This window comes from Lichenostomus cassidix, chromosome 29 (genome assembly GCF_008360975.1).
Source record: "Lichenostomus cassidix isolate B80296 chromosome 29, HeHo_3.0, whole genome shotgun sequence".
In the NCBI taxonomy this organism is placed as follows: domain Eukaryota; kingdom Metazoa; phylum Chordata; class Aves; order Passeriformes; family Meliphagidae; genus Lichenostomus; species Lichenostomus cassidix.
Window position 1 is genome coordinate 1,918,507 of NC_139509.1, and position 26,119 is coordinate 1,944,625.

At 38.8% G+C, this 26,119-nt stretch overlaps 1 protein-coding gene across 1 annotated transcript in view; it reads right to left on the minus strand.

Moving 5' to 3' along the window:
* Positions 1–3,265: 3,265 nt before the first annotated feature.
* Positions 3,266–26,119, minus strand: part of SARNP (SAP domain containing ribonucleoprotein) — a 31,511-nt gene continuing 8,657 nt past the window's right edge. The window contains exons 5-12 of the mRNA XM_085041248.1: positions 24,028–24,079; positions 13,100–13,173; positions 11,366–11,394; positions 11,083–11,108; positions 8,465–8,533; positions 6,857–6,940; positions 5,198–5,259; positions 3,266–3,879 (exon numbers count right to left, since the gene is read on the minus strand). Of these exons, the coding sequence (XP_084897374.1) occupies positions 5,218–5,259; positions 6,857–6,940; positions 8,465–8,533; positions 11,083–11,108; positions 11,366–11,394; positions 13,100–13,173; positions 24,028–24,079 (376 nt within the window). The 3' untranslated portion in view covers positions 3,266–3,879; positions 5,198–5,217. The remainder of the gene's footprint in view (positions 3,880–5,197; positions 5,260–6,856; positions 6,941–8,464; positions 8,534–11,082; positions 11,109–11,365; positions 11,395–13,099; positions 13,174–24,027; positions 24,080–26,119) is intronic.

The window sequence follows — 26,119 nt, forward strand, 5'->3', positions numbered from 1 at the left end:
GCTCTAACTGATCCCAGTATCTGGGTCTAACTGGTCCCAGTATCAAAAGCTAACTGGTCCCAGTACCCGAGGTTAACTGGTCCCAGTTCCCAGCTCTAACTGGTCCCAGTATCCAGGTCTAACTGGTCCCAGTTCCCAGTTCTAACTGGTTCCAGTATCCAGCACCAACTGGTCTCAGTATCAAAAGCTAACTGGTCCCAGTTCCCAGCTCTAACTGGTTCCAGTTCCCAGCTCTAACTGGTCCCAGTGCCCAAAGCTAACTGGTCCCAGTGCCAAAATCTAACTGGTCCCAGTATCTAGGTCTAACTGGTCCCAGTTCCCAGCTCTAACTGGTCCCAGTATCTGACTGTAACTGGTCCCAGTTCCCAGCTCTAACTGGTCCCAGTATCAGGATTCCCCTCTCTAATGACCCTAATTACCCTAATGACTAATCACCCCAGGCTGAGCTCTCAGCTCTTCCTTTGCTGCTCCAAAACTCATGGCTTTGGTCGTTTGGGGACATTTGGGGTCCTTTGGGGTCCCTGGAGGTCCTTTGGAGTCCTTTTGGGTCGTTTTGGGTTCCCTTGATGTCCTTTGGGGTCCCTGGGAGTCCTTTGGGTTCCTTTTGGGATCCTTTGGGATCCTTTACGGTCCCAGGAGGTCCTTTGGGATCCCTGGGGGTCCTTTTGGGGTCCTTTGGGTTCCTTTGCAGTCCTTTAAGGTCCTTTGGGATCCTTTGGGGTCCCTGAGGGTCCTTTTGGGACATTTGGGGTCCTTGGGATCCTTTGGGGTCTTTGAGGCCCTTTGGGTCCCTTTGGGTTCCTTTGGGTCCTTTAGGGTCCTGGGGGATCTTTGGGGGTGCCAGGAGGTCTTTGGGGTCCTTTGAGGACATTTGGGGTCCTTTGGGTTCCCTTGGGGACCTTTTGGGGTCCTTGGATTCCTTTGGGGTCCTTTGGGATCCTTTTGGGTCCTTTGGGACATTTGGGGACACTTGGGGTCCTTTGGGGTCCCTGGAGGTCTTTGAGGTCCTTTGGGATTCTTTTGGGACCTTTGGTGTCACTGGGGGTCATTTGGGGTCCTTTCAGGACATTTGGGGTCCCAAGAGGTCCTTGAGGTCCTTTTGGGGTCATTTGGGGTCCTTTTGGGACTTTTGGGGTCTCTGGGTGTCCTTTGGGTCCCTTTGGGTTCCTCTGAGGTCCTTTGGGGACATTTGGGGACATTTGGGGTCCTTTGGGGTGCCAAACTCAGCACTTGAAGAGCGAAAAAAAAACAAATATAAAATGAAAAAATTTTTTTAAAAATCCCCCAAAAAATATTAAAAGTTCGAGAAAAGAGAAATTCTCCGAGAGTCACGAAGTTTGGAATTTGTTTTTTTCTTTCTGTTTGGGTTTTTTTGGGGTTTTTTGGGATTTTTTGTTTGTTTTCTGCTCGTTTTTGGGTGGTTGGGTTTTTTTTTGTTTGGGTTTTTGGTTTTGGGGTTTTTTGGTTTCTTTTTAAAATTTCTTTTTTCTTTTTTCTTTTTTCTCTTTGTTTGTTTTTTGGGGATTTTTTGGTTTCTTGGGGTTTTTTTATTGTTTTTCACTCTTTTTGGGGTTTTTTTTGCTTGTTTGTTGGGATTTATTTGTTTTGCGTTTTTAGGGGTTTTTTTGTTTGATTTTTGTTTTTTAATTTTGTTTTCCTTTTTTGTTTTCATTTGGTTTTTGGGCTTTTTTTTAGGATGTTTTGTTTGTTTTCTGTTTGGTTTTGTTTGTTTTTTATTTGGGTTTTCGTTTCATTTTGGTTTTTTTTGTTTTGGTTTTTTAAAAAATTTTTGTTTTTCTTTTTTTTTTCTTTCTTTCTTTCTTTCATTTTTCTTTCTTTTTATTTTTTGGGTTTTTTTGGTTTTTTTCCCCATTTTTTGGGTTCTTTTCCTCTCAGTTTCCTCTTCCTGCCACCAGCTCTGCTCTGGGCCTCAGTGACACAATGTGGGGCCTTGGGGACACTGTGGGGACAGTAATGGGGACAGTGATGGGGACATGGTGGGGACAGTTTGGGGACACTGTTGGGACATTATGGGGACACTGTGGGGACACTGTGGGGACAGTGATGGGAACAGTGATGGGGACAGAGTGGGACAGCGTGGGGACAGCATGGGGACAGTGATGGGGACAGTGTGGGGACAGAGACAGTGACACTGACAGGGACAGCAGCCGGGGCACCGCACTGGGGACAGCAGGGACAGTGGGGACAGAGCAGAGCCACCCACATTGGGGACATCAGAGCCATCAGAGCCACCAGGGACAGCAGGGACAGTGGGGACATCAGAGCCACCAGAGCCACCCATGGGGACAGTGTGGGACTGGCCTGGGGACAGCAGAGCCATTGGGGACACCAGGGACACTGCAGCCACCAGAGCCATTGAGGCCAGAGGGGACATTGGAGCCACTGGGGACAGCAGAGCCACCAGGGACATCAGCGACACCAGGGCCACCAGTGGGGACAGCGTGGGGCTGGCCTGGGGACAACGAGGACAGCAGGGACATCGGGGACATTGGGGACATCAGAGCCACCAGAGCCTCAGAGCCACCAGGGACATCAGGGACAGTGGGGGCAATGGGGACATCAGAGCCACCCACACTGGGGACATCAGGGACACCAGAGCCACCAACGGGGACAGTGCAGCGCTGGCCTGGGGACAGCAGGGACACTGGGGACAGTGGAGCCACCAGAGCCACCAGGGACATCAGGGCCAGCAGGGCCAGTGGGGACAGTAGGGACATCAGAGCTATTGGGGACAGCAGAGCCATTGGGGACAGCAGGGACAGCGTGGGGCTGGCCTGGGGACATCAAAGCCACCAGCCACTGGGGACATCAGGGACAGTGAGGCCACCAGAGCCACTAGGGACAGTGGGGACAGCAGGGACAGCACAGGGCTGGCCTGGGGACACCAGGGACATTGGGGACAGCAGGGCCTCAGAGCCATTGGGGACATTGGGGACACCAAAGCCATTGGGGACATTAGAGCCATTGGGGACAGCAGGGCCACTGAGGACACCAGAGTCACCAGGGACAGTGGGGACATTTGGGGACATTGGGGACATCACTGGGGACATCAGAGCCACCAGGGCCAGTTGGGGACATTGGAGCCACCAGGGCCTCAGAGCCATGGGGGACATTTGGGGACATTTGGGGACATTTGGGGACTTTGGGGACATTTGGGGACATTTGGGGACAGCAAGGACATTGGGGACATTGGGGACATTTGGGGACATTGGGGACATTTGGGGACAGCAAGGACACCAGCAGGTTTTCCTTGGAAAAAGGAAGATTTTATTGGGAATTCTGGAGTTGGGAATTCCCAGGGAGGGAAGGAAAAAACTGGGAAAATAGAAAAAATTGGGAATAAAAAATCCCTCAGTGGCTGGGAAAGTGGGAAAAGTGGGAAAATTGGGAAAAAAATGGGAAAATTTGGGAAAAATGGGGAAAAAATTGGGAGAAATGGAAAAAAAAAAAGGGAAAAACTGCAAAATAATTGGGAAAAATGGGAAAAAAAAAGGGAAAAAATGGGAAAAAAATAGGAAAAATTGAAAAAAAATTTGGGAAAATTGGGAAAAATTGAAAAAAAATTGAAAAAAATTGGGAAAAAATGGGAAAAAACTGGGAAAACTGTTTTGTTTCCATCCGGATTCTGCAGATTTCTGAGGATTTCAGGGATGGGAAGAGAATTCCAGGGATTTCCTGGAGTTTCTGAAGTTCCTGGGAAGTTTGGAGAATTCCCAAAAAAAAGAAAAAATAGGAATTGTTGGCCCAGAATGGCTGCAGAATTCTGGGGATTTGGGGATTTTTGGGAATTCTTGGCTCCCCAGGAGATTCCTGCTGGGAATGGCAAATCCTGGGAATCTTCATTCAGGGAATTCCCACCTGGAAAGGTAAAGAAATCCATGGAAAATCCCAAAAATCTCACAGATTTTTCCCCCAGAAATTCCAGATTTTCCCCCAATTTATCCCCAAAAATTCCATGGATTTTTCTCCAAAAATTCCATGTTTTTTTTTCTCTGATTTCCCCAAAAATTCCATGTTTTTTCCCTGATTTCCTCAAAAAAAATTCCATGGATTCTTCCCCAAAAACTTCACAGATTTTTCCCCAATTTCCCCCAAAAATTCCATAGAATTTTCACAGATTTCCCCCAAAAATTCCATGGATTTTTCCCCCAAAAACTTCACAGATTTTTCCCTGATTTTCCCCCCAAAAATTCCACGGATTTTCCCCAATTTCCACCCTAAACTTCTACTGATTTCCCCCAAAAATTCCAGATTTTTCCCCAATTTTCCCCCAAAAATTACATGGATTTTCCCCCCAAAACTTCACAGATTTTTCCCTAATTTTCCCCCCAAAAATTTCATGGATTTTTCACAGATTTCCCCAAAAATTCCATGAATTTTTCCCCAGAAACTTCACAGATTTTCCCCAATTTCCCCCAAAAACTTCTACTGATTTTCCCCCCAAAATTCCAGATTTTTCCCCAGTTTTCCCCCAAAAATTCCACAGATTTTCCCCCAAAAACTTCACAGATTTTTCCCTGATTTTTCCCCCAAAAATTCTATGGGTTTTCCCCAGTTTTCCCCCAAAAATTCCATGGATTTTTTCCCCCCAGAAATTCCAGATTTTTCCCCAATTCCCAAAAAAAAAAAATCCACAGATTTTCCCCCAAAAATTCCATGGATTTTTCTCCAAAAATTCCACATTTTTTTTCCTGATTCCCCCCAAAAATTCCATGTTTTTTTCACAGATTTCCCCAAAAATTCCATGGATTTTCCCCAATTTCCCCCCAAAACTTCTACTGATTTTTCCCCAAAAATTCCACGGATTTTTCCCCCCAGAAATTCCAGATTTTTCCCCAATTTCCCCAAAAATCCCACAGATCTTTCCCTCAGTTCTCCAAAAAAAAATCCCAGATTTTTCCCTGATTTCCCCCCAGAAATTCCAGGGGTTTTCCCCCCAAAAAATCAATGGATTTTTCCCCAAAATGACCCAAAATCCCTGGAAAAAAAACCTTAATTTTGAGAATTGTTCCCCTGAATTTCAGGAAAATTTCCTCCCAAGTTGCTCCTTTTTCCCCAAAAATTTTGGGAAAAATTAATAAAATTAATAAAATTAAAAAACGAGAAGCAAAAATCATCCAAGGAGGAGAAATTCCCAGAAAATCCCTGGAAAAATGGGAATTTTGGGAATTCTGACCTGAGATCTGCAGGAACTCCTCAGACAATCCCAAACCTTTCTGCTCTTTTCCTCTTCTTTGCCTGCAGGAAAAATGGGAAAAATCCGGATGAATCCATGGGGAGAATTCCCAGGAAATCCCTGGAAAATAACCCCAAAATTCCTGGAAAATAGGGAAAAATTCCTGGGAAAAAATCCCAAAATCCCTGCAAAAATAACCCCAAAATCCCTGGAAAAATAACCCCAAAATCCCTGGAAAAATAGTGGAAAATTCCTGGGAAAATAACCCCAAAATTCCTGGGAAAAGAGGGAAAAATTCCTGGGAAAATAATCCCAAAACCCATGGGAAAATAGGGAAAAAATCCTGCAAAAATAACCCCAAAATTCCTGGAAAAATAACCCCAAAATTCCTGGGAATTCCCCCAGGGTTGGGAATTGGGAAATGATTTTGGGATGAGTTGAGGAGTTCCTGGGAATTCCCAACCCAAATCCCAGAAATTTCCACCCCAAATTCCAAGATTTTCCATCCCCAAATCCCAAATTTCCCATCCAAAATCCCAGGGAATTTTCCACCCCAAATCCTGGGAATTCCAAGTCCAAAATCCCAAAATTTCCACCCCCAAACCCCAGGAATTCCCATTCCCAAATCCCAGGGAATTCCCATCCAAAATTCCCTATTTCCCACCCCAAATCCCAAGATTTCCAAGCCTCAAATCCCAAATTTTCCCAGCCTAAATCCCAGAAATTGCCAGAAATTGCCATCCCCAAATTCCATGATTTTCCATCCCCAAATCCCAGGAATTCCAAACCCTAAATCCCAGGGAATTCCCATCCTAAATCCCAATTTTCCCATCCAAAATTCCCGAATTTCCACCCCAAATTCCAGGATTTTCCACCCCAAATCCCACAAATTTCCATTCCCAAATCCTAAGATTTCCAAGCCCAAAACCCCAGCAATTCCAAATTCCCAAATTTTCCACCCAAATCCCAAATTTCCCCCCAAAATTCCATCCAAAATTTCCAAATTTCCACCCAAATCCCCAAATTTATCCCAAATCCAAAATTTTCCACCCCAAATCCCAAATTTCCCATCCGAAATTCCCAAATTTCCCCCCAAATCCCATATTTCCCCCAAAATTCCCAAATTTCCATCCAAAATTCCCAAATTTCCATCCAAAATTCCCATCCCAAATTCCCAAGTTTTCCCGCAAATCCCGAATTTCCATCCCAAATCACAAGTTTCCCATCCAAAATCCCCAAATTTCCCCTCAAAGTTCCCAAATTTCCACCCCAAATTCCCAAATTTCCCCCCAAATCCCCAATTTTCCCATCCCAAATTTCCCAAATTTATCCCAAATCCCAAATTTCCCATCCAAGATTTCCAAATTTCCCTCCAAAACCCAAATTTCCCCCCAAAATTCCCAAATTCATCCCAAATCCCAGGATTTTCCACCCCAAATCCCAAATTTTCCACCCCAAATCCTGAATTTTTCACCCCAAATTCCCAAATTTCCCATCCAAAATTCCCGAATTTTCCCCCAAATCCCAAATTTCCCCCCAAAATCCCCAAATTTTCCATCCAAATTCCCAAATTTTCACCCCAAATCCGTGGAAATTTCCCCCCAAATCCCAAATTTCCCCCCAAAATTCCCGAATTTCCCCAAATCCCCAATTCCCCACCTCAGCATCCTCACTCCCAGCACCTCCTGAGGTCACAATTCCAAACCTTTCCTTCCTCTTCTTCAGCTTCTCATCCTCCTCGCTCTGGAATTTGGGAATTTTGGGAATTTTTGGGATTGAATCCCAGAAAATCTTGGGAATTCCTTCCCAAAATCCCAGAAAAAACTAAAAAAATCCCCAAAAATTCCCAAAAATTCCCAAAAAATTCCCCAAAAAATTCCCCAAAAATTTCCCAAAAACTCCCCCAAAATTCCCCAAAATTCTGCAAAAAATTCCCCAAAATCCCCCAAAAATTCCCCAAAATTCCCAAAAATCCCCAAAATTCCCAAAAATCCCCAAAATCCCTCAAAAATTCCCAAAAAATCTTGAAAAATCCCCAAAATTCCCCCAAAATTCCAAAAAATCCCCAAAAAAATCCCAAAAAATCCCGAAAAATTCCCAAAAATCCCCAAAAATTCCAGAAAAATCCCCAAAAATTCCCAAAAATTCCAAAAATTCCCCAAAAATTCCCCAAAATCAAAAAAATTCCCCAAAAAATTTAAAATTCCAAAATTCCCCAAAAAATCCCAAAAATTCCCCAAAAATTCCCAAAAATTTTCCCAAAAATTCCCCAAAAATTCCCCAAAAATCCCCAAAATTTCCTGAAAAATTCCCAAAAAATTTCCCCAAAAATTCCCAAAAATCCCAAAAATTCCCCAAAATTCCAAAAAAATTCCAAAAAATTCCCAAAATTCCCCCAAAATTCCCCCAAAATTCCCAAAAATTTCCCCAAAAACTCCCCCAAAATTCCCAAAAAAATCCCCAAAAATTCCCAAAAATTCTGCAAAAAATCCCCAAAAATTCCCCAAAGATCCCTCAAAAATTCCCCCAAAATTTCCCAAAAATTCCCCAAAATTTCCTGAAAAATTCCCAAAAAATTTCCCAAAAATCCCCAAAATCCCCCAAAATTCCCCAAAAATAAAAAAAAATTCCCCCAAAATTCCCCAAAAAATTCCCCAAAAATTCCCCGAAAATTTCCCCAAAATTCAAAAAAAATCCCCCCAAAAATTCCCAAAAAATTCTCAAAAATTCCCCAAATATTTCTGAAAAAATTCTCAAAAAATTCCCCAAAAAAATTCCCCAAAAATTCCACAAAAATTTTCCCAAAAATTCACAAAATTCCAAAAATTCCCCAAAAATTCCCAAAATTCCAAAAAAATTCCCAAATTTTCCCCCAAAATCCCCAAAAAATTCCCAAAAATTCCAAAAAAATTCCAAAAAAATTCCCAAAAAATTTCCAAAAAATTCCCCCAAAATTCCCAAAAATTCCCAAAAAATTCCCAAAAAATTCCCAAAAATTCCCAAAATTCAAAAAAATTCCCAAAAAAATCCCCAAAAATTCCAAAAAAATTCCCAAAATTCCCCAAAAATTCCCAAAAAATTTCCCAAAATTCCCCAAAAATTCCCAAAATTCCCAAAAAATTCCCAAAATTCCCAAAAAATTCCCCAAAATGCCCCAAAAATCCCCAAAAATTCCCCAAAAATCCCCCAAAATCCCCCAAAAAATTCCCAAAAATTTCCAAAAATTCCCCAAAAATTCCCAGAATTCCCGGAATTCCCCCTCGTTACCTTTTTGGACAGAGAGGAGACGTTGAGGCCAAACCTCTGAGCTCTTTCCTTCAGCTTCTCCAGGTTTATCTGGGAAAAAAATGGGAATTTGGGGTTGGAATTTGGGAGATTTGGGGAGATTTGGGATCCTTGAATTCCTAAGGGAAAAATTCCCACAAAATTCCTCAAAAATTCCTGAAAAATTCCCTAAAATTTCCCCAAAAATTCCCCCAAAAAATCCCGAAAAATTCCCAAAAAAATTCCCCAAAAATCCCCCAAAATTTTTTTAAAAAAGCCCCAAAAATTCCCTAAAAAACCCGTAAAAAGATCCCCAAAATTAAACAAAAATCCCCAAAAAATCCCGAAAAATTCCAGGAAAATTCCCCAAAAAATCCAAAAAAATACCTCAAAAAAAAAAAAATCCCTAAAAATTCCCCAAAAATTCACAAAAAAATCCCAAAAAATTCCTGAAAAATTCCCGGAAAATTCCCAAAAAAATCCCTGAAAAATTCCCAAGGGAGAAATTTCTGAAAAATTCCCAAAAAGTTCCCATAAAATTAAAAAAAAAATTCCCAAAAAATTCTCAAAAAATCCCAAAAATTTCCCCCAAAATTCCCCAAAAATTCCAAAAATCCCGAAAAAATTCCCCCCAAAAAAAAAAAATCCCAAAAAATCCCAAAAAATTCCCCAAAATTCTTGGAAAATTCCCCAAAAAATTCTTGAAACATTCCCGGAAAATTCCTGAAAAATTCCCAAAAAATTCCTAAAAAATTCCCCAAAAAATTCTCAAAAAATTCCCAAAATATCTCTGAAAAATTGCTGGAAAATTCCTCAAAAAACTCCTGAAAACTCCCCAAAAAATTCCCCAAACATTAAAAAAAAATCCCCAAGTTTGGCTGTTTTTCCAGAGGATTTATCCCTAAAAAAGCTCTGAATTCCAAAATCTCAGGGAGTTTTGGGATGAAATTCCCAAATTTCTGGTGCTGGAAGAGAAACCAAGCAGGGAGAATTCCAGGGATTTCCAGGAAAGGGAAAATTCCAGCTGAATTCCCAAAATTCCACCTGAAATCCTGAAATTCCTGCTGAATTCCCAAAATTTCTAGTTTTATTCCCAAAATTCCATCAGAATTTCCACCCAGAACTCCACCTGAACTCCCAAAATTCCCATTCCTTTTCCCAACCCAAAATTTCCAGCTTTACTCCCAAAATTCCATCAGAATTCCCAAAATTCCAGCTCTTCTTCCCACCTCAAAATTCCAGTTTTATTCCCAAAATTCCACCTCTTTTTCCCACCCAAAATTCCACCTGAATTCCCAAAATTCCAGCTCCTCTTCCCTCCCAAAATTCCATTTGAATTCCCAAATGCCATCTGAATTTCCATCCCAAATTTCCTGTGAATTCCCAAAATTCCAGTTCCTGTTTCATCCCAAAACTTCATCTGAATTCCCCAAACTTCCAGTTCTTTTTCCAACTCAAAATCCCAGTTTTATTCCCAAAATTCCTGCTGAATTTCCACCCAAAATTCCATCCGAATTCCCAAAATTTCATCTCCTTTTCCCACCCGAAATTTCAGTTTGCTTCATCCCAAAATTCCATCCAAAATCCCCAAAATTCCATTTGAAATCCTGAAATTCCAGTTCCTTTTCCATCCCAAAATTCCATCCGAATTCCCAAAATTTCACCTTTTCCCACCCAAAATTCCAGTTCCCATTTTCATCCCAAAACTCCAGCTTTATTCCCAGAATTCCAGCTCTTCTTCCCACCTCAAAATTCCACTTTTATTCCCAAAATTTCACCTCCTTTTCCCACCTAAAATTCCATCTGAATTCCCAAAATTCCAGTTCCTCTTCCATCCCAAAATTTCCAGTTTTATTCCCAAAATTCCAGCTGAATTCCTGAAATTCCAATTCCTGCTTCATGCCAAAATTTCTAGCTTTAGTCCCAAAATTTCAGTTCCTTTTCCCACCCAAAATTCCAGTTTTTTCATCCCAAAATTTCACCTCTTTCTCCCATCTAAAATTCTCAAAATTCCACCTGAATTCCCAAACTTGTAGTTCCTATTCCATCCCAAAATTTCCAGCTTTGTTCCCAAAATTCCATCAGAATTTCCATCCAAAATTCCAGGTGAATTCCCAAAACTCCAGCTCCTTTTCCTTCCCAAAATTCCACCTCTTTTTCCATCCCAAAATTCCACCTGAAATCCTGAAATTCCAGTTCCTTTTCCCTTCCAAAATTCCATGTGACTTCCCAAAATTCCAGTTCTTTTTCCAACCCAAAATTTCCAGCTTTATTCCCAAAATTCCAGTTGAATTTCCACCTAAAATTCCACCTCCTTTTCCCACCCAAAATTTGTTTGTTTCATCCCAAAATTCCATCCAAAATCCCCAAAATTCCACCTCTTTTTCCATCCCAAAATTCCATTTGAAATCCTGAAATTTCAGTTCCTTTTCCCTCCCAAAATTTCCAGTTTTATTCCCAAAATCCCATCAGAATTTCCACCCAAAACTCCATTTGAATTCCCAAAATGTCATCAGAATTCCCAGAATTCCAGTTCCTGCTTCATCCCAAAATTCCAGTTTTATTCCCAAAATTCCAGTTGATTTTCCACCCCAAATTCCCCCAAAATTCTGATTTCTTACCGAGGGTTTGGAATCTCCTGAAAGTCCTGAAAGGAGGAAAAAACCAGGAAAAATTCCATCAGGAATCACCAAAATCCCAAATTTCCTCCCAGAATGAAAATTCCCAATTTTTGGGATTTTTTTCCATCCCAAATCCCAAATCCTGGAGCAGAAAATTCCAGGAAAATCCCAAAATCCCAATTTTAAAAAAGGGAAAATCCCAGAAAATTGGGAATTTCCAATCCTAGGGAATCAGGACATTTGGGAATTTTGGGAATTTTCAATTCCAGGATTTGTTTCTCACCTTTTGTGGGAATTGTGGTCAAACCAAACCTGTGGGAGGCAAAAAAAATGGGAATTAGGGATGGAATTTGGGGAATTTTGGGGATTTTTTAGGATTTTTTGGGAATTTTGCTTCCTGAGGTTTTCCTGCTTTGGGTTTGGCTGGAAAAGGTTTGGAATTCCTGCTGGGATTTGAAGGATTTGAAGGATTTTCCCCAAAATTTTGTCTCAAATTGAGAAAAATCCCAAATTTTGTTTTCCCAAAGGAGGTGGGAAAGTCTGGGAATTGCAGCCAGGCAGGAATTCCTTCCCAAAATCCCAGAAAATCCTAAAAAATCCAAAAAATTCTCCCAAAATCCTCATTTTCCCAGCATTCCCAAATCCCAGGACGAAATTCCTTCCCAAAATCCCCAAAAATCCCAAAAAAATCCCACAAAATCCACCAAAAAATCCCCAAAAATTTTTAAAAAATCCCAAAAAATCCCAGAAAATCCTGGTTTTCCCAACATTCCCCAATCCCAGGCAGGAATTCCTTCCCAAAATCCCAAAAAATCCCCCAAAATTCTCACAAAATCCCATAAAATTCCCACCAAATCCTCATTTTCCCAGAATTCCCAAATGCCAGGAAGAAATTCCTTCCCAAAATCCCAGAATTCCAAAACCCAAAAATCCTCAAACAGCCAAAAAAACCTAAAAAATCCCAAAAAATCTTAATTTTCCCAACATTCTTCCATCCCAGGCAGGAATTCCTTCCTGAAATCCAAAAAAATCCCAAAAAAATCCCATAAAATCCACCAAAACCCCCCCAAAATATTCCCAAAAAATCCTAAAAAAATCCCAAAAAATCTTTGTTTTCCCAACATTCTCCCATCCCAGGCAGGAATTCCTTCCCAAATTCCCCAAAATCCCAAATAATCCACCAAAAAATCCCACAAAACCCCCAAAAAATCCCCAAAAAAACCCCAAAAATTCCGCCAAAATCCCATAAAAGCCACCAAAATTCCCCATAAATTCCCCCAAAAATCCCCCAAAATTCCACCAAATCCCATTTTTTACCTCCCAGAATCCCCAAAATTCCCCAAAATCCAAAATAATCCTAAAAAATCCCCTAAAATCCTCAAAAAACCCCAAAAAATCCCCCAAAAAATTCCAAAAAATCCCCCAAAATCCTCCCAAATCCCATTTTTTACCTCCCAGAATTCCCAAAATCCCCAAAATCCCAAATAATCCTAAAAAAAATCCCCTAAAATCCCCAAAAACCCCAAAAAAAATCCCAAAAAATCCCCATAAAATCCCCAAAAAAACCCCAAAAAATCCCCAAAAAATCCCCCAAAATCCCTCCAAATCCCATTTTTTACCTCCCAGAATTCCCCAAATCCCCAAAATCCCAAATAATCCACCAAAAAATCCCATTAAATCCCACAAAAAACCCCAAAAAATCCTAAAAAATCCCCAAAATTCCCTGAAAATCCCATAAAATCCCCAAAAAAACCCCAAAAAACCCCATAAAATCCCCCAAAATTCTCCCAAATCCCATTTTTTACCTCCCAGAATTCCCAAAATTCCCCAAAATCCCAAATAATCCACCAAAAAATCCCATTAAATCCCAAAAAAATCCTAAAAAATCCCATTTAATCCCACAAAACCCCCAAAAAATCCCAAAAAATCCCCCAAATCCTCCCAAATCCCATTTTTTACCTCCCAGAATTCCCCAAAATTCCCCAAATTCCCAAAAATTCCCCAAATTGCAGCTCACCGAGCAGCTCTGGCAGCTTTCTTGCTCTCCAGACTCACAGGGACATTGAACCTTTCTGCTCTCTTCTGCATCCGCTGGGAAAAATGGGAAAAAATGGGAATTTTTTGGGAATTTTGGGAATTCTGGGAATGTTGGGAATGTCAGGATTGGGATTGGAGCAAAAATTGGGAATAAAAGCAGCAGATTTGCAGGAAAAGGGAAATTTTTCCTTAAAATTCCATAAAAATTCCAAGTGGAAAATCTCATTTTTCCTATTTTTTTACTGAGAAATTCCATAGAAATTCCAAGTGAGAAAAATCTAATTTTTCCCATTTTTTACTCTGAGATATTCCATAGGAATTCCAAGTGGAAACATCTAATTTTTCCCTAAAATTCCATGGGAATTCTAAGTGGAAAATCTCATTTTTCCTATTTTTTTAGTGAGAAATTCCATAGAAATTCCAAGTGGGAAAAATCTAATTTTTCCACATTTGTTACTGAGATATTCCATGAAAATTCCAGGTGGAAAAAACTAATTTTTCCCATTTTTTCACTCAAATTCTGTAAGAATTCCAAGTGGGAAAAATCTCATTTTTCCCATTTTTTACTCTGAGATATTCCATAGGAATTACAAGTGGGAAAACCTAATTTTCCCCCAAAATTCCATAGGAATTCCAAGTGAAAAAAATCTCATTTTTCCCATTTTTTCACTCAGATATTCCATAAGAATTCCAGTTGAGAAAAACTAGTTTTTCCCATTTTTTATTCAGAAATTCCCGAAGAATTCCAAGTGAAAAAAAGAGGATTTTTCCCATTTTTTACTCAGAAATATTCCATGGGAATTCCAGGTGGGAAAATCTAATTTTTCCCATTTTTTACTCAGATATTCCATAGAAATTCCAGGGGGAAAAAAATCTCATTTTTCCCATTTTCCCCCTAAAATTCCATGGGAATTCCAAGTGGAAAATCTCATTTTTCCACATTTTTTGACTGAGAAATTCCATAGAAATTCCAAGTGGAAAAAATTAATTTTTCCCATTTTTTGCTCAGAAATTCCATAGAAATTTAAGGTTAAAAAAAAAATCTCATTTTTCCCATTTTTTACTCTGATATTTCATAGAAATTCCAGGTGAAAAAAACCTGATTTTTTCCTCTTTTTTTTTGACTCTGATATTCCATAGAAATTCCAGGAGGAAAATCTAATTTTTCCCATTTTTTCCCAAAATTCCATGGGAATTTCAGGCAGGAAAAGCTCAGAAATGGGAAAAAACCTTGGAAAAAATCCCCAAAATTCCCATTTTTTTCATTAAAAATCCAGGAATTTTGCTCCAAAAGGAACTTTTTCCAAGTTTTTTTTTTCCCCAGGAAATTCATTTCTTTGGGAAAATCTTTTTCCCAAAATCCTGAGAAATTCCAGGTGAATTTTAGGTGATTTTTAGTCCCAAATCAGCTCAGAAATGGAGAAAACCTTAGAAAAAAACCCCAAAATTCCCATTTTTTAATGAAAAATCCAGGAATTTTGCTCCAAAATGAACTTTTTCCATGTTTTTTCTCCCCTCAGGTTATTTATTTCTTTGGGAAAATTATTTTCCCAAATTTATAAGTGAATTTTAGGTGATTTTTAGTCCCAAATCAGCTCAGAAAGGGAAAAAACCTTGGAAAAAATCCCCAAAATTCCCAGTTTTTCATTAAAAATCCATGGAATTTTGCTCCAAAAAAAACTTTTTCCATGTTTTTTTTTTTCTCCAGGTTATTTATTTCTTTGGGAAAATTATTTTCCCAAAATCCTGAGAAATTCCAGGTGAATTTTAGGTGATTTTTAGGCCAAAATCAGCTCAGAAATGGAAAAAAAACTTAGAAAAAATCCCCAAATTTCCCAGTTTTTAATAAAAAAATCCAATTATTTTTGCTCCAAAAGGAACTTTTTCCATATTTTTTCTCCCCTCAGGTTATTTATTTCTTTAGAATAATTATTTTCCCAAAATCCTGAGAAATTCCAGGTGAATTTTAGGCCAAAATCAGCTCAGAAATGGAAAAAAACATGGAAAAAATCCCCAAAATTCCCAGTTTTTTCATTAAAAATCCAGGAATTTTGCTCCAAAAGGAACTTTTTCCATGATTTTTGTTCTCCAGGTTATTTATTTCTTTGGGAAAATTATTTTCCCAAATTTCCAGGTGAATTTTAGGTGATTTTTAGTCCCAAATCAGCTCAGAAAGGGAAAAAAAATCAGGAAAAAGGTGATTTTTGTGGCTCCAGAGGAGCAGAAATTGCTGGAAAATCTCCAGAAAAGTTGTTGATCCTCAGAGTTGGGAGAGGAAGGAATGTGGAGTGGGAAGGGAGCCAGAAATGGGGAAAAACAGGGAAAAAATGGGAAAAAAATGGGAAAAAACTGGGAAAAAAGGGGGAAAGAAGCAAGGAAAAAACAGGGAAAAATAGGGGAAAAATAGGAAAAAAAAACAGGGAGAAAAGCAGAGAAAAAATAGGGAAAAATAGAGAAAAACAGGGAAAAAACACAGGGAAAAGCAGGGAAAAAACAGGGAAAAACTGAGAGAAAAACAGGGGAAAAAAGAGGGAAAAAAGAGGGAAAAAAGAGGGAAAAAAGAGGGAAAAAAGAGGGAAAAAAGAGGGAAAAAAGAGGGAAAAAAGAGGGAAAAAAGAGGGAAAAAAGAGGGAAAAAAGAGGGAGAAAAGAGGGAGAAAAACAGGGGAAATAATGGGAAAAAAACCTAAGAAAAACTGGGAAAAAACCAGGGAAAAACAGGGAAGAAATTGGGAAAAATGGGGAAAAAGAGGGGAAAAAATAGGAAAAAAAAAGGGAGAAAAGCAGAGAAAAAAATAGGGGAAAAAATGGAAAAACCAGAGAGAAACAGGGAGAAAAGCAGAGGAAAAACAGGGAAAAATAGAGAAAAACAGGGAAAAAACACAGGGAAAAATGGGAAAAAACAGGGAAAAACTGAGAGAAAAAGAGGGGAAAATAGGGGAAAAATGGGGGAAAAATGGGGAAAAAACAGGAAAAACTGGGAAAAAAGAGAGGGAAAAACAGGGGAAATAATGGGAAAAAACCCAAGAAAAACTGGGAAAAAAACAGGGAAAAACAGGAAAGAAATTGGGAAAAATGGGGAAAAAACAGGGAGAAAATCAGAGAAAAAACAGGAAAAAATAGAGAAAAACAGGGGGAAAAACAGGGAAAAAACATGAAAAATTGGGAAAAGAACAGGGAAAAATCAGGGGAAAATAGGGAGAAAATGGGGGAAAAATGGGGAAAAACTGGGAAAAAAAGAGAGGAAAAAGAGGGAAAAAAACAGGAAAAAACAAAGAAAAACAGGGGAAATAATGGGGAAAAAACCAAGAAATCCTGGGGAAAAACAGGGGAAAACTAGGAAAAAAACTGTGAAAAAACTGAAAAAAAGAGGGAAAAATGGGGAAAAAGAGGAGAAAAAATAGGGAGAAAAATAGAGAAAAAAAAAAGGGAAAAAACAGGGAAAACTGGGAAAAAAACCAGAAAAAAAATGGAAAAAACAGGGAGAAAACAGGGAGAAAAGCAGAGAAAAACAGGGAAAAATAGAGAAAAACGGAAAAAAACAGGGAAAAACTGGGAAAAACCAGAGCAAATAATGGGGAAAAAACATGGAAAAAACCATGGAAAAAAAGGGGGGAAATGGGAAAAAAACCAGAGAAAACCAGGGAAAAAAGGGAAAAAAACTAGGGGAAAAACAAGGGAAAAACCAGGGAAAAACTGCGGAAAAATTGGAGAAAAAACAGGAAAAAATGGGGAAAAAAGAGGGAAAAACTGGGGAAAACCAGTGAAAAAAGCAGTGAAAAACTGGGGAAAACCTGGAGAAAAAAATTGGGGAAAAACAGGGAAAAAAGAGAGAAAAAAAAAGGGAAAAACTGGGAAAAAAAAGAGAGAAAAAAACAGGGAAAAACTGGGGGAAAAACAGGGAGAAACTGGGAAAAAAATTGAGAAAAACTGGGAAAAACTGAGGGAAAAACTGGCAGAAAAAGAGGGAAAAAGAGGGAAAAAAAACAGGAAAAAAAGTTGGAAAAATTGGGGAAAATGGATTTGGAATGGGAAAGGAAGGAAGGAAAAAATGGGGATAAAAAGAGGGAAAAATGGGAATAAAAGTGGGAAAAGGAAGGAAAATAAAGGAAAAAGCAAAGAGAATAAAATGGGAAATAAAGAGACAAAAATGGGGAAAAAAGGGGGGAAAAAAGTGAATAAGGGAAGGAAAATAAAGGTGGGAAAAGGGAAAATAAAAGTGGAAAAAATGGGAAATAAAAGTGGGAAAAGTGAAAATAAAGATGGAAAAATGGGAATAAAGGGTGAAAAGGTAATAAAGGAGGAAAAGGAATGGAAATAAAGGGAGAAAAGCAAGAAAAGCAGAGAAAAAAGAAAATAAAGATGAAAAAACAAAGAGAAATAAAGTGGAAAAATGGGAATAAAATGGGGATAAAGGGGGAAAAATAAGGAAAATAAAAGTGGAAAAATGGGAATAAAGAGGGAAAAAACCAAAATGAAATAAAGGGGAAAAAAGGGAATAAAATGGGGAATAAAAAGGGAAAAAAATAAAGGGGAAAAGGAAGGAAAATAAAGAGGAGAAAAGAAAAATAAAGAAGAGAAAATGAAGGGAAATAAAGTGGAAAAAGGGGAATAAAATGGGAATAAAGGGGGAAAAATAAGAGAAATAAAAGTGGGAAAGGGAAAAAAAAATATGGAAAAATGGGAATAAAGAGGAAAAAGGAATGGAAATAAAGTGATAACAGAAAAAAAAATAAAAGAGAAAAAGAAAAAGATGGAAAAAGAAAGGGAAATAAAGGGGAAAAATGAGGATAAAATGGGAAATAAAGGGGGAAAAATAAAGGAAATAAAGTGGAAAAAAGGGGAATAAAGGAGGAAAAATAAGGGAAATAAAAGTGGGAAAGGGAAGGAAAATAAAGATGGAAAAATGGGAATAAAGAGGGAAAAGGAATAAAGAGAAAAAAGAAATGGAAATAAAGGGATAAAAGCATGAAAAATAGAGAAGAAAAAGGAAATAAAGATGAAAAAACGAAGGAAAATAAAGAGGAAAAAAGGGAATAAAGAGAGGAAAATAAGGAAAATAAAAGTGGAAAAGGGAAAGAAAATAAAAGTGGAAAAATGGGAAAAGAAAGGGGAAAAAAAGTGGGAAAAGGGAAAATAAAAATGGAAAAAAGGGAATAAAGGCGGAAAAGGAATGGAAATAAAGTGATAAAAGCAAGAAAAATAGAGGAGGAAAAGAAAATAAAGATGAAAAAACAAAAGGAAATAAAGGGGAAAAAGGGGAATAAAAGGGGAAAAAAGGAAAATAAAAGTGGAAAAAGGGGAATAAAGAGGGAAAAAAGGGGAAAAAAGTGGGAAAAAAGGGAAAAAAGGGAAAATAAAAGAGAAAAAAGGGGGAAAAAAGAGGAAAAAAGGGGGGAAAAGGGGAAAATGGGGGAAAAAGGGGAAAAAAAGGAAAAATATAGGAAAAAATTGGGGAAAAAGGGGAGAAAAAGGGGAAAAAAGGGAAACTGGGGAAAAAGGGGGGGAAAAAGTGGGGAAAAAATGGAAAAAAGTGGAAAAAGTGGGAAAAAAGGGGGAAAAGGAGGAAAGAAGGGGGAAAAAAGTGGAAAAAAAGGGGGAAAAAAGGGGAAAAAAGAGGAAAAAGAAAAGGAAAAAAGAGGAAAAAAAGAGGGAAAAAGGTGGAAAAGTGGGAAAATGGGAAAAAGGGAAAAAGGGAAAAGGAAAAAAGGGAAAAAAGAGGAAAAAAAGAAAAAGAAGAAAAATGAGGAAAAAAAGAGGAAAAAAAGAGGAAAAAAAGAGGAAAAAAAGGGGAAAAAAAGGGGAAAAAAAGGGGAAAAAAAGGGGAAAAAAAGGGGAAAAAAAGGGGAAAAAAAGAGGAAAAAAAGAGGAAAAAAAGAGGAAAAAAAGAGGAAAAAAAGAGGAAAAAAAGAGGAAAAAAAGTGCAAAAAAAAGTGGAAAAAAGGCAAAATAAAGTGAAAAAAGGAATAAAGGAAGAACTATTTTCCCATTCCCTGCCAAGGTCACACTCCCTGCACTCAGCCAAGCTCCCTGCAGGAATCAGCAACACAAACAGATTAAATCCCCAAATGCTGGGAAAGCAGCAGGGAAATGATGGAAAACAGCAGGGAAAGAGCAGAGAAAATAGGGGGGAAGAATGGGAAAATAGCAATGGAAATAATGGGGAAAGAGCAGAGAAAATAGGGGGGAAGAATGGGAAAATAACAATGGAAATAATGGGGGAATAATGGGGAAAAACAGGGAAAATAACAGAGAAAATAATGAGAAATAATGGGAAAATAACAGAGAAAATAATGGGAAAATAGCAGGGAAAGAATGGGGAAATAATGGGAAAATAATGGGGAATAATGGGGAAAATAGCAGAGAAAGAATGGGAAAAATGGGGAAATAGCAGGGAAAATAATGGGAAAAAACAGGGAAAATAGCAGAGAAAATAATGGGGAAAAATGGGAAAATAGCAGAGAAAGAATGGGAAAATAATGGGAAAATAACAGAGAAAATAATGGGAAAATAGCAGAGAAAATAGTGGGAAAATGGGAAAATAGCAGAGAAAATAATGGAGAAATAGCAGAGAAAATAATGGGAAATAATGGGGAAAAACAGGGAAAATAGCAGAGACAATAATGAGAAATAATGGGGAAATAACAGAGAAAATAATGGGGAAATAATGGGGAATAATGGGGAAAATAGCAGAGAAAGAATGGGAAAATAATGGGGAAAAACAGGGAAAATAGCAGTGAAAATAGTGGGGAAATAATGGGGAATAATGGGGAAAATAGCAGAAAAATAAAGGGAAAATGGGAAAATAGCAGTGAAAATAATGGGGAAATAGGAGAGAAAATAATGGGAAAAATGAGGAAATAATGGGGAAAAAATCCCAGAAATTAGGTAGAAAATAGGGGGGAAACAGTGGGAAAAACAGTGAAAAAAAACAGGGAAAGAAATGGAAAAAAACATAGAAAAAAACCCAGAAAAAAGTGGGGAAAAAAGTGGGGAAGAACAGGGAAAATAGCAGAGAAAATAGGGAGAAAATAGGGGAAAAAGAGTGGAAAACAGTGGGGAAAAGAGAGAAACAATAATGGGAAAATTGGGAAAAAACCAGGGAAAAGAGTGGGAAAATAATGGGAAAATAGCAGGGAAAATAGTGATAAAATAGAGGAAAAAGAGGGGGGAAACAGGGAAAAAAACAGGGAAAAAATACAGAAAAAACAGGGAAAACAGTGGGAAAATAATGAGGAAAAGAGGGAGAAAATAATGGGAAAATGGGGGAAAAACAGGGAAAAAAGTGGGGAAAAAGGGGGAAAACAGAGGGAAAATTGGGGGAAAAATGGGAAAATAGCAGGGAAAAGAGTGAGAAAAAATAGTGGGAAAAGAGGGGAAAACAGAGGAAAAAAAGGAAAACAACACAGAAAAAAACCAGGAAAAACAGTGGGAAAACAGCAGGGAAAATAGGGAGAAAATAATGGGAAAATGGGGGAAAAACAGGGAAAAGAGTGGGAAAAAAGTGGGAAAAAAAAGTGGGAAAAAAGTGGGAAAATAATGGGAAAATAGTGGGAAAATAGTGGGAAAAATAGGGGGAAAAATAGTGGGAAAAGAGGGAGAAAAAGGGAAAGAAATGGAAAAAAACACAGAAAAAACAGGGAAAAGAGTTGGAAAAAAGCTGGGAAAATAGGGAGAAAATAATGGGAAAATAGCAGGAAAATAGTGGAAAAATAGTGGGAAAACAGTGGGAAAAGAGGGGAAAAACCAGGAAAAGAAATGGAAAAAAATCACAGAAAAAAACCCAGAAAACAGTGGGAAAAGGGTGGGAAAATAGGGAGAAAATAATGGGAAACTTGGGGAAAAAACAGGGAAAAGAGTGGGAAAAAAAGTGGGAAAAAAAAGTGGGGAAATAATGGGAAAATAGTGGGAAAAATAGTGGGAAAAATAGGGGGAAAAAGGGAAAGAAATGGAAAAAAACCACAGAAAAAAACAGGGAAAAGAGTTGGAAAAAAGTGGGGAAATAATGGGAAAATAGCAGGAAAATAGTGAAAAACAGTGGGAAAAAAAGGAAAAAAACAGGGAAAGAAATGGAAAAAAAACCACAGAAAAAGCAGGGAAAATAGGGAGAAAATAATGGGAAAATGGGGGAAAAAAACAGGGAAAAGAGTGGGAAAATAATGGGGAAAATAGCAGGAAAATAGTGGAAAAATAGTGGGGAAAGAGGGGAAAAAACAGGGAAAGAAATGGAAAAAAACAGAAAAAAAACAGGGAAAAGAGTGGGGAAAACAGTGGGAAAATAGTGAGGAAAATAGGGAGAAAATAATGGGAAAATGGGGAAAAAAAAGGGGAAAAGAGTGGGGAAAAAGTGGGAAAACAGAGGGAAAACAGTGGGAAAAAAGGGAGAAAAGAGAGAAAAAAACAGGGAAAGAAATTGAACAAAACCACAGAAAAAACAGGGAAAACAGTGTGGAAAAAATGGGAAAAGAGTTGGGAAAAAAGCAGGGAAAATAGTGGGAAAATAAGGAGAAAATAATGGGAAAATGGGGAAAAAAACAGGGAAAAGAGTGGGAAAAAAGTGGGAAAAGAGTGAGGAAAAAAATGGAAAAATAGCAGGAAAATAGTGGAAAACAGTGGGGAAAAAAGACTGAGAAAAGAGAGGAAAAAAACAGGGAAAGAAATGGAAAAAAACCAGAAAAAAACAGGGAAAACAGTGGGGAAAAATGGGAAAAGAGTTGGGAAAAAGCAGGGAAAATAGTGAGGAAATATTGGGAAAATAATGAGAAAATACAGGGAAAAGAGTGGAGAAACAGCAGGGAAAATAGTGGGAAAATAGTGGGAAAATAATGGGAAAATAGTGGAAAAATAGTGGAAAAATAGTGGAAAAACAGTGGAAAAAGAGGGGAAAAACCAGGAAAAGAAATGGAAAAAAACCACAGAAAAAAACCCAGAAAACAGTGGGAAAAGAGTGGGGAAATAGGGAGAAAATAATGGGAAAATTGGGGAAAAAAAAGGGAAAAGAGTGGGAAAAAAGTGGGAAAACAGAGGAAAAAGAGTGGGAAAAAAAGGGAGAAAAGAGAGAAAAAAAACAGGGAAAGAAATGGAAAAAATCCAGAAAAAAACAGTGGGGAAAAAATGGGAAAAGAGTTGGGAAAAAAGCAGGGAAAATAGGGAGAAAATAATGGGAAAATGGGGAAAAAACAGGGGAAAGAGTGGGAAAATAATGGGAAAAGAGTGGGAAAACTGAGGGAAAAAACAATGGGAAAAAATGGGAAAATAATGGAAAAACAGAGGGAAAAAAGCTGGGAAAAGAGTGGGGAAATAGCAGGGAAATAGTGGGGAAAATAGCAGGAAAATAATGGGAAAATGGGGAAAAAACAGGGGAAAGAGTGAGGAAAAAAGTGGGAAAACAGAGAAAAACAGCAGGAAAAACTGGGAAAAGAGTGGGGAAAAATGGAAAAATAGCAGGGAAAATAGTGGAAAACAGTGGGGAAAAAGAGGGAGAAAACAGAGAAAAAAAACAGGGAAAGAAACGGAAAAAAACAACAGAAAAACCAGGGAAAACAGTGGGGAAAAATGGGAAAAGAGTTGGGAAAAAGCAGGGAAAATAGTGGGAAAATATTGGGAAAATAATGAGAAAATAATGAGAAAATACAGGGAAAAGAGTGGAGAAACAGCAGGAAAATAGTGGGAAAATAGGGAGAAAATAATGGGAAAATAATGGGAAAATAGTGGAAAAATGGTGGGAAAAGAGGGAAAAAAAACAGGAAAAGAAATGGAAAAAAAACACAGAAAAAACCCCAGAAAACAGTGGGAAAAGAGTGGGAAAATAGGGAGAAAATAATGGGAAAATGGGGAAAAAACAGGGAAAAGAGTGGGAAAATAATGGGAAAATAGCAGGGAAAACAGAGGAAAAATAGTGGGAAAACAGGGAAAAAAACAGGGAAAGAAATGGAAAAAAACAGAAAAAAAACCAGAAAAAAACAGGGAAAACAGTGAGGAAAAAATGGGAAAAGAGTTGGGAAAAAGCAGGGAAAATAGGGAGAAAATAATGGGAAAATGGGGAAAAAAAACAGGGAAAAGAGTGAGAAAAAAAGTGGGAAAACAGCAGGAAAAATGAGGGAAAAAAGGGGAAAAATAATGGGAAAACAGTGGGAAAACAGTGGGAAAAAACAGTGGGAAAATAGCAGGAAAAATGGGGGGAAAGAGTGGGAAAAAACAGAGAAAATACCAAAAAAAAAGGGGAAAAAACCAGGGAAAATAGGGGGAAAACAGTGGGAAAAGAGGGGGAAAATCATGGGAAAAGAGTGGAAAAAAAGGGGGAAAAAATATGGAAAAAACCAGAGAAAAGAGTGGGGAAATTGTGGGGAAAAAAGGGGGAAAATATTGGGAAAAAAACCTGGGAAAAGAGTGAGAAAACAATGGGAAAACAGAGGAAAACTAATGGGAAAATAGTTGGAAAACTGGGAATTGTGCTGGAAGAGGGAATGGAGTGAGGATGGAAGGAAATTCTGGGAATTTGGAGTTTTTCCAGAGGGAGCAGAGAGTTTGGGGAGCAGAAATTTGGGAAAAATGGGGAAAAATGGGATTGTGGGGAATTCTCTGGGAATTCCATCCCAAAATCCCAAAATTCCAGCTGGAAAATGATCCCAAAAAAGGTTCAGATTATTCCAGGATTTCCTGGGAATGCAGGAAAAGCTGCTGCAGGCTGGGAGGAGGGGGGAAATCCTGGAAAAATCCTGGAAATATCCTGGAAAAATCCCGGAAAAATCTTGGAAAAATCCTGGAATAATCTTGGAAAAATCCTGGAATAATCTTGGGAAAAAATCTTGGAAAAAGTCCTGGAAAGATCCAATTCCAAGGATGGAAAATTCCCCCAAAATGACCCAGAAATCCTCAGGAATCCTCAGAAAAAAACTGGGAATTTTACCTCCATCTGGGAAATCTCTGAGGTGATTTTCACCACTTTCTTCTCCGTGATCCTGGAAAAGAAAAATTGGGAAAAAGTTGGGAATGGGCAGGGAATTCCAGAATTCCCAGGGAATTTGGGGAAAAGCTGCTGGGATTTTGGGGATTTTCCTGGAATTTGGGAGGATTTTCCTGGAATTTAGGGGGATTTTCCTGGGATTTTGGGGGGATTTTCCTGGAATTTGGAGCTCAGGATGGATTCCAAAGGTTTTCCTGCCCTGAATTCTCAGGGTGTTTTTCCTGAATTCCTGGTTTTCCTGCTCTGAATTCCCAGTTTTTCTGAATTTTAGGTTTTTCTCTTCTGAATTCCCAGATTTTCTGTCCTGAATTCCCAGATTTTTCCACCCTGAATTCCCAGGGTTTTCTTTTTCTGAATTCCAGGTTTTTCCTCCCTGAATTCTCAGGTTTTTCTGCCCCAAATTCCCACCTTTTCCTACCCTGAATTCCTGGATTTTTGGATCTAAATTCCCAGATTTTTCTACCCTGAATTCCTAGATTTTTCTGCCTCAAATCCCAGGGGTTTTTTTCTGTCCTGAATTCCAGGTTTGGGATCAGGATTTGGGATTTAGAATCAGGATCTGGGATCAGGATTTAGGATTTGGGATCAGGATCAGGAGTTAGGATTTGGGATCAGGATTTGGGATCAGGATTGGGATTTGGGATCAGGATTTGGGAACAGGATTTAGGATTTGGGATCAGGATTTGGCATTTGGGATCAGGATTTAGGATTTGGGATTTAGGATCAGGATCTGGGATCAGGATTTAGGATTTGGGATCAGGAGTTGGGATCCGGAGTTAGGATCAGGAGTTGGAATTTAAGATTTGGGATTTGGGATCAGGAGTTGGGATTTGGGATCAGGATTTGGGATTTGGGATCAGGATTTGGGATTTCCCAGTCTCCAGCGCCCCCTCCTGCCCAGGAGCTTCCCTGGATTTGGGATCAGGAAATTCCTCCAATCCCAAACCATTCCCAGCTGGAGAACTTCCCAATTATCCCAGTCTGTTCCCAGGAACGAGGAATTCTCTGGGAATTCCTTCCAGGGATGGGGAATCCTCACCCCATGGAATCCTCTCAACCCCAAGGAATCCCAACCCTGGAATCCTCAATCCCAAGAATCCCAACCCTGAAAATCTCAATCCCAAAAAACCCCAATCCCAAGGAATTCCCTCAATCCTACGGAATTCCCTCAACCCCATGGAATCCTCTCAATCCCAAGAAATCCCAAACCCAGGAATCCTCAATCCCAAGGAATTCTCTCAACCCCTGGAATTCTTTCAATCCAAGGAATCTCAATCCTATGGAATTCTCTCAATCCAAGAAATTCCAATTCCTGGAACTTCAATCCCAAGGAATTTCAATCCCAAGGAATCCTCCCAATCCAAGAAATCCCAAACCCTGGAGTCTCAATCCTATGGAATTTCAACCCAAGGAATTCTCTCAATCCAAGGAATCCCAAACCCAGGAATCCCCAATCCCATGGAATTCTCTCAATCCAAGGAATCTCAATCCCTTAAAATCTCAATCCCAAGGAATTTCAACCCCACAGAACCCTCACCCTATGGAATCTCAATCCTAAGGAATTCTTCCCAATCCCAAAGAATCTCAATCTAAGAAATGTCAGAAATCCCAACCCCATGGAATTCTCTCAATCCCAAGGAATTCTCTCAATCCCAAGGAATCTCAATCCCTTAAAATCTCAATCTGATGGAATCTCAATCCAAGGAATTTTCTCAACCCAAGCAATCTCAATCCCAGGGAATTCTCCCAATCCAAGAAATCTCAATCCCAATGAATCCTCTCAATCCAAGAAATCCCAATCCCTGGAATGTCAATCCCAAGGAATTTCAACCCCACAGAACCCTCACCCTGTGGAATCTCAGTCCCAAGGAATTATCTCAATCCCAAAGAATCTCAACCCCAAGAAATCCCAACCCCAACAAATGTTCCCAATCCCAAGGAATCCTCTCAATCCCAAAGAATCCTCTCAATCCTAAAGAATTCCCTCAATCCCAGGAATCCTCTCAATCCCATGGAATTTTCTCAACCTCATGGA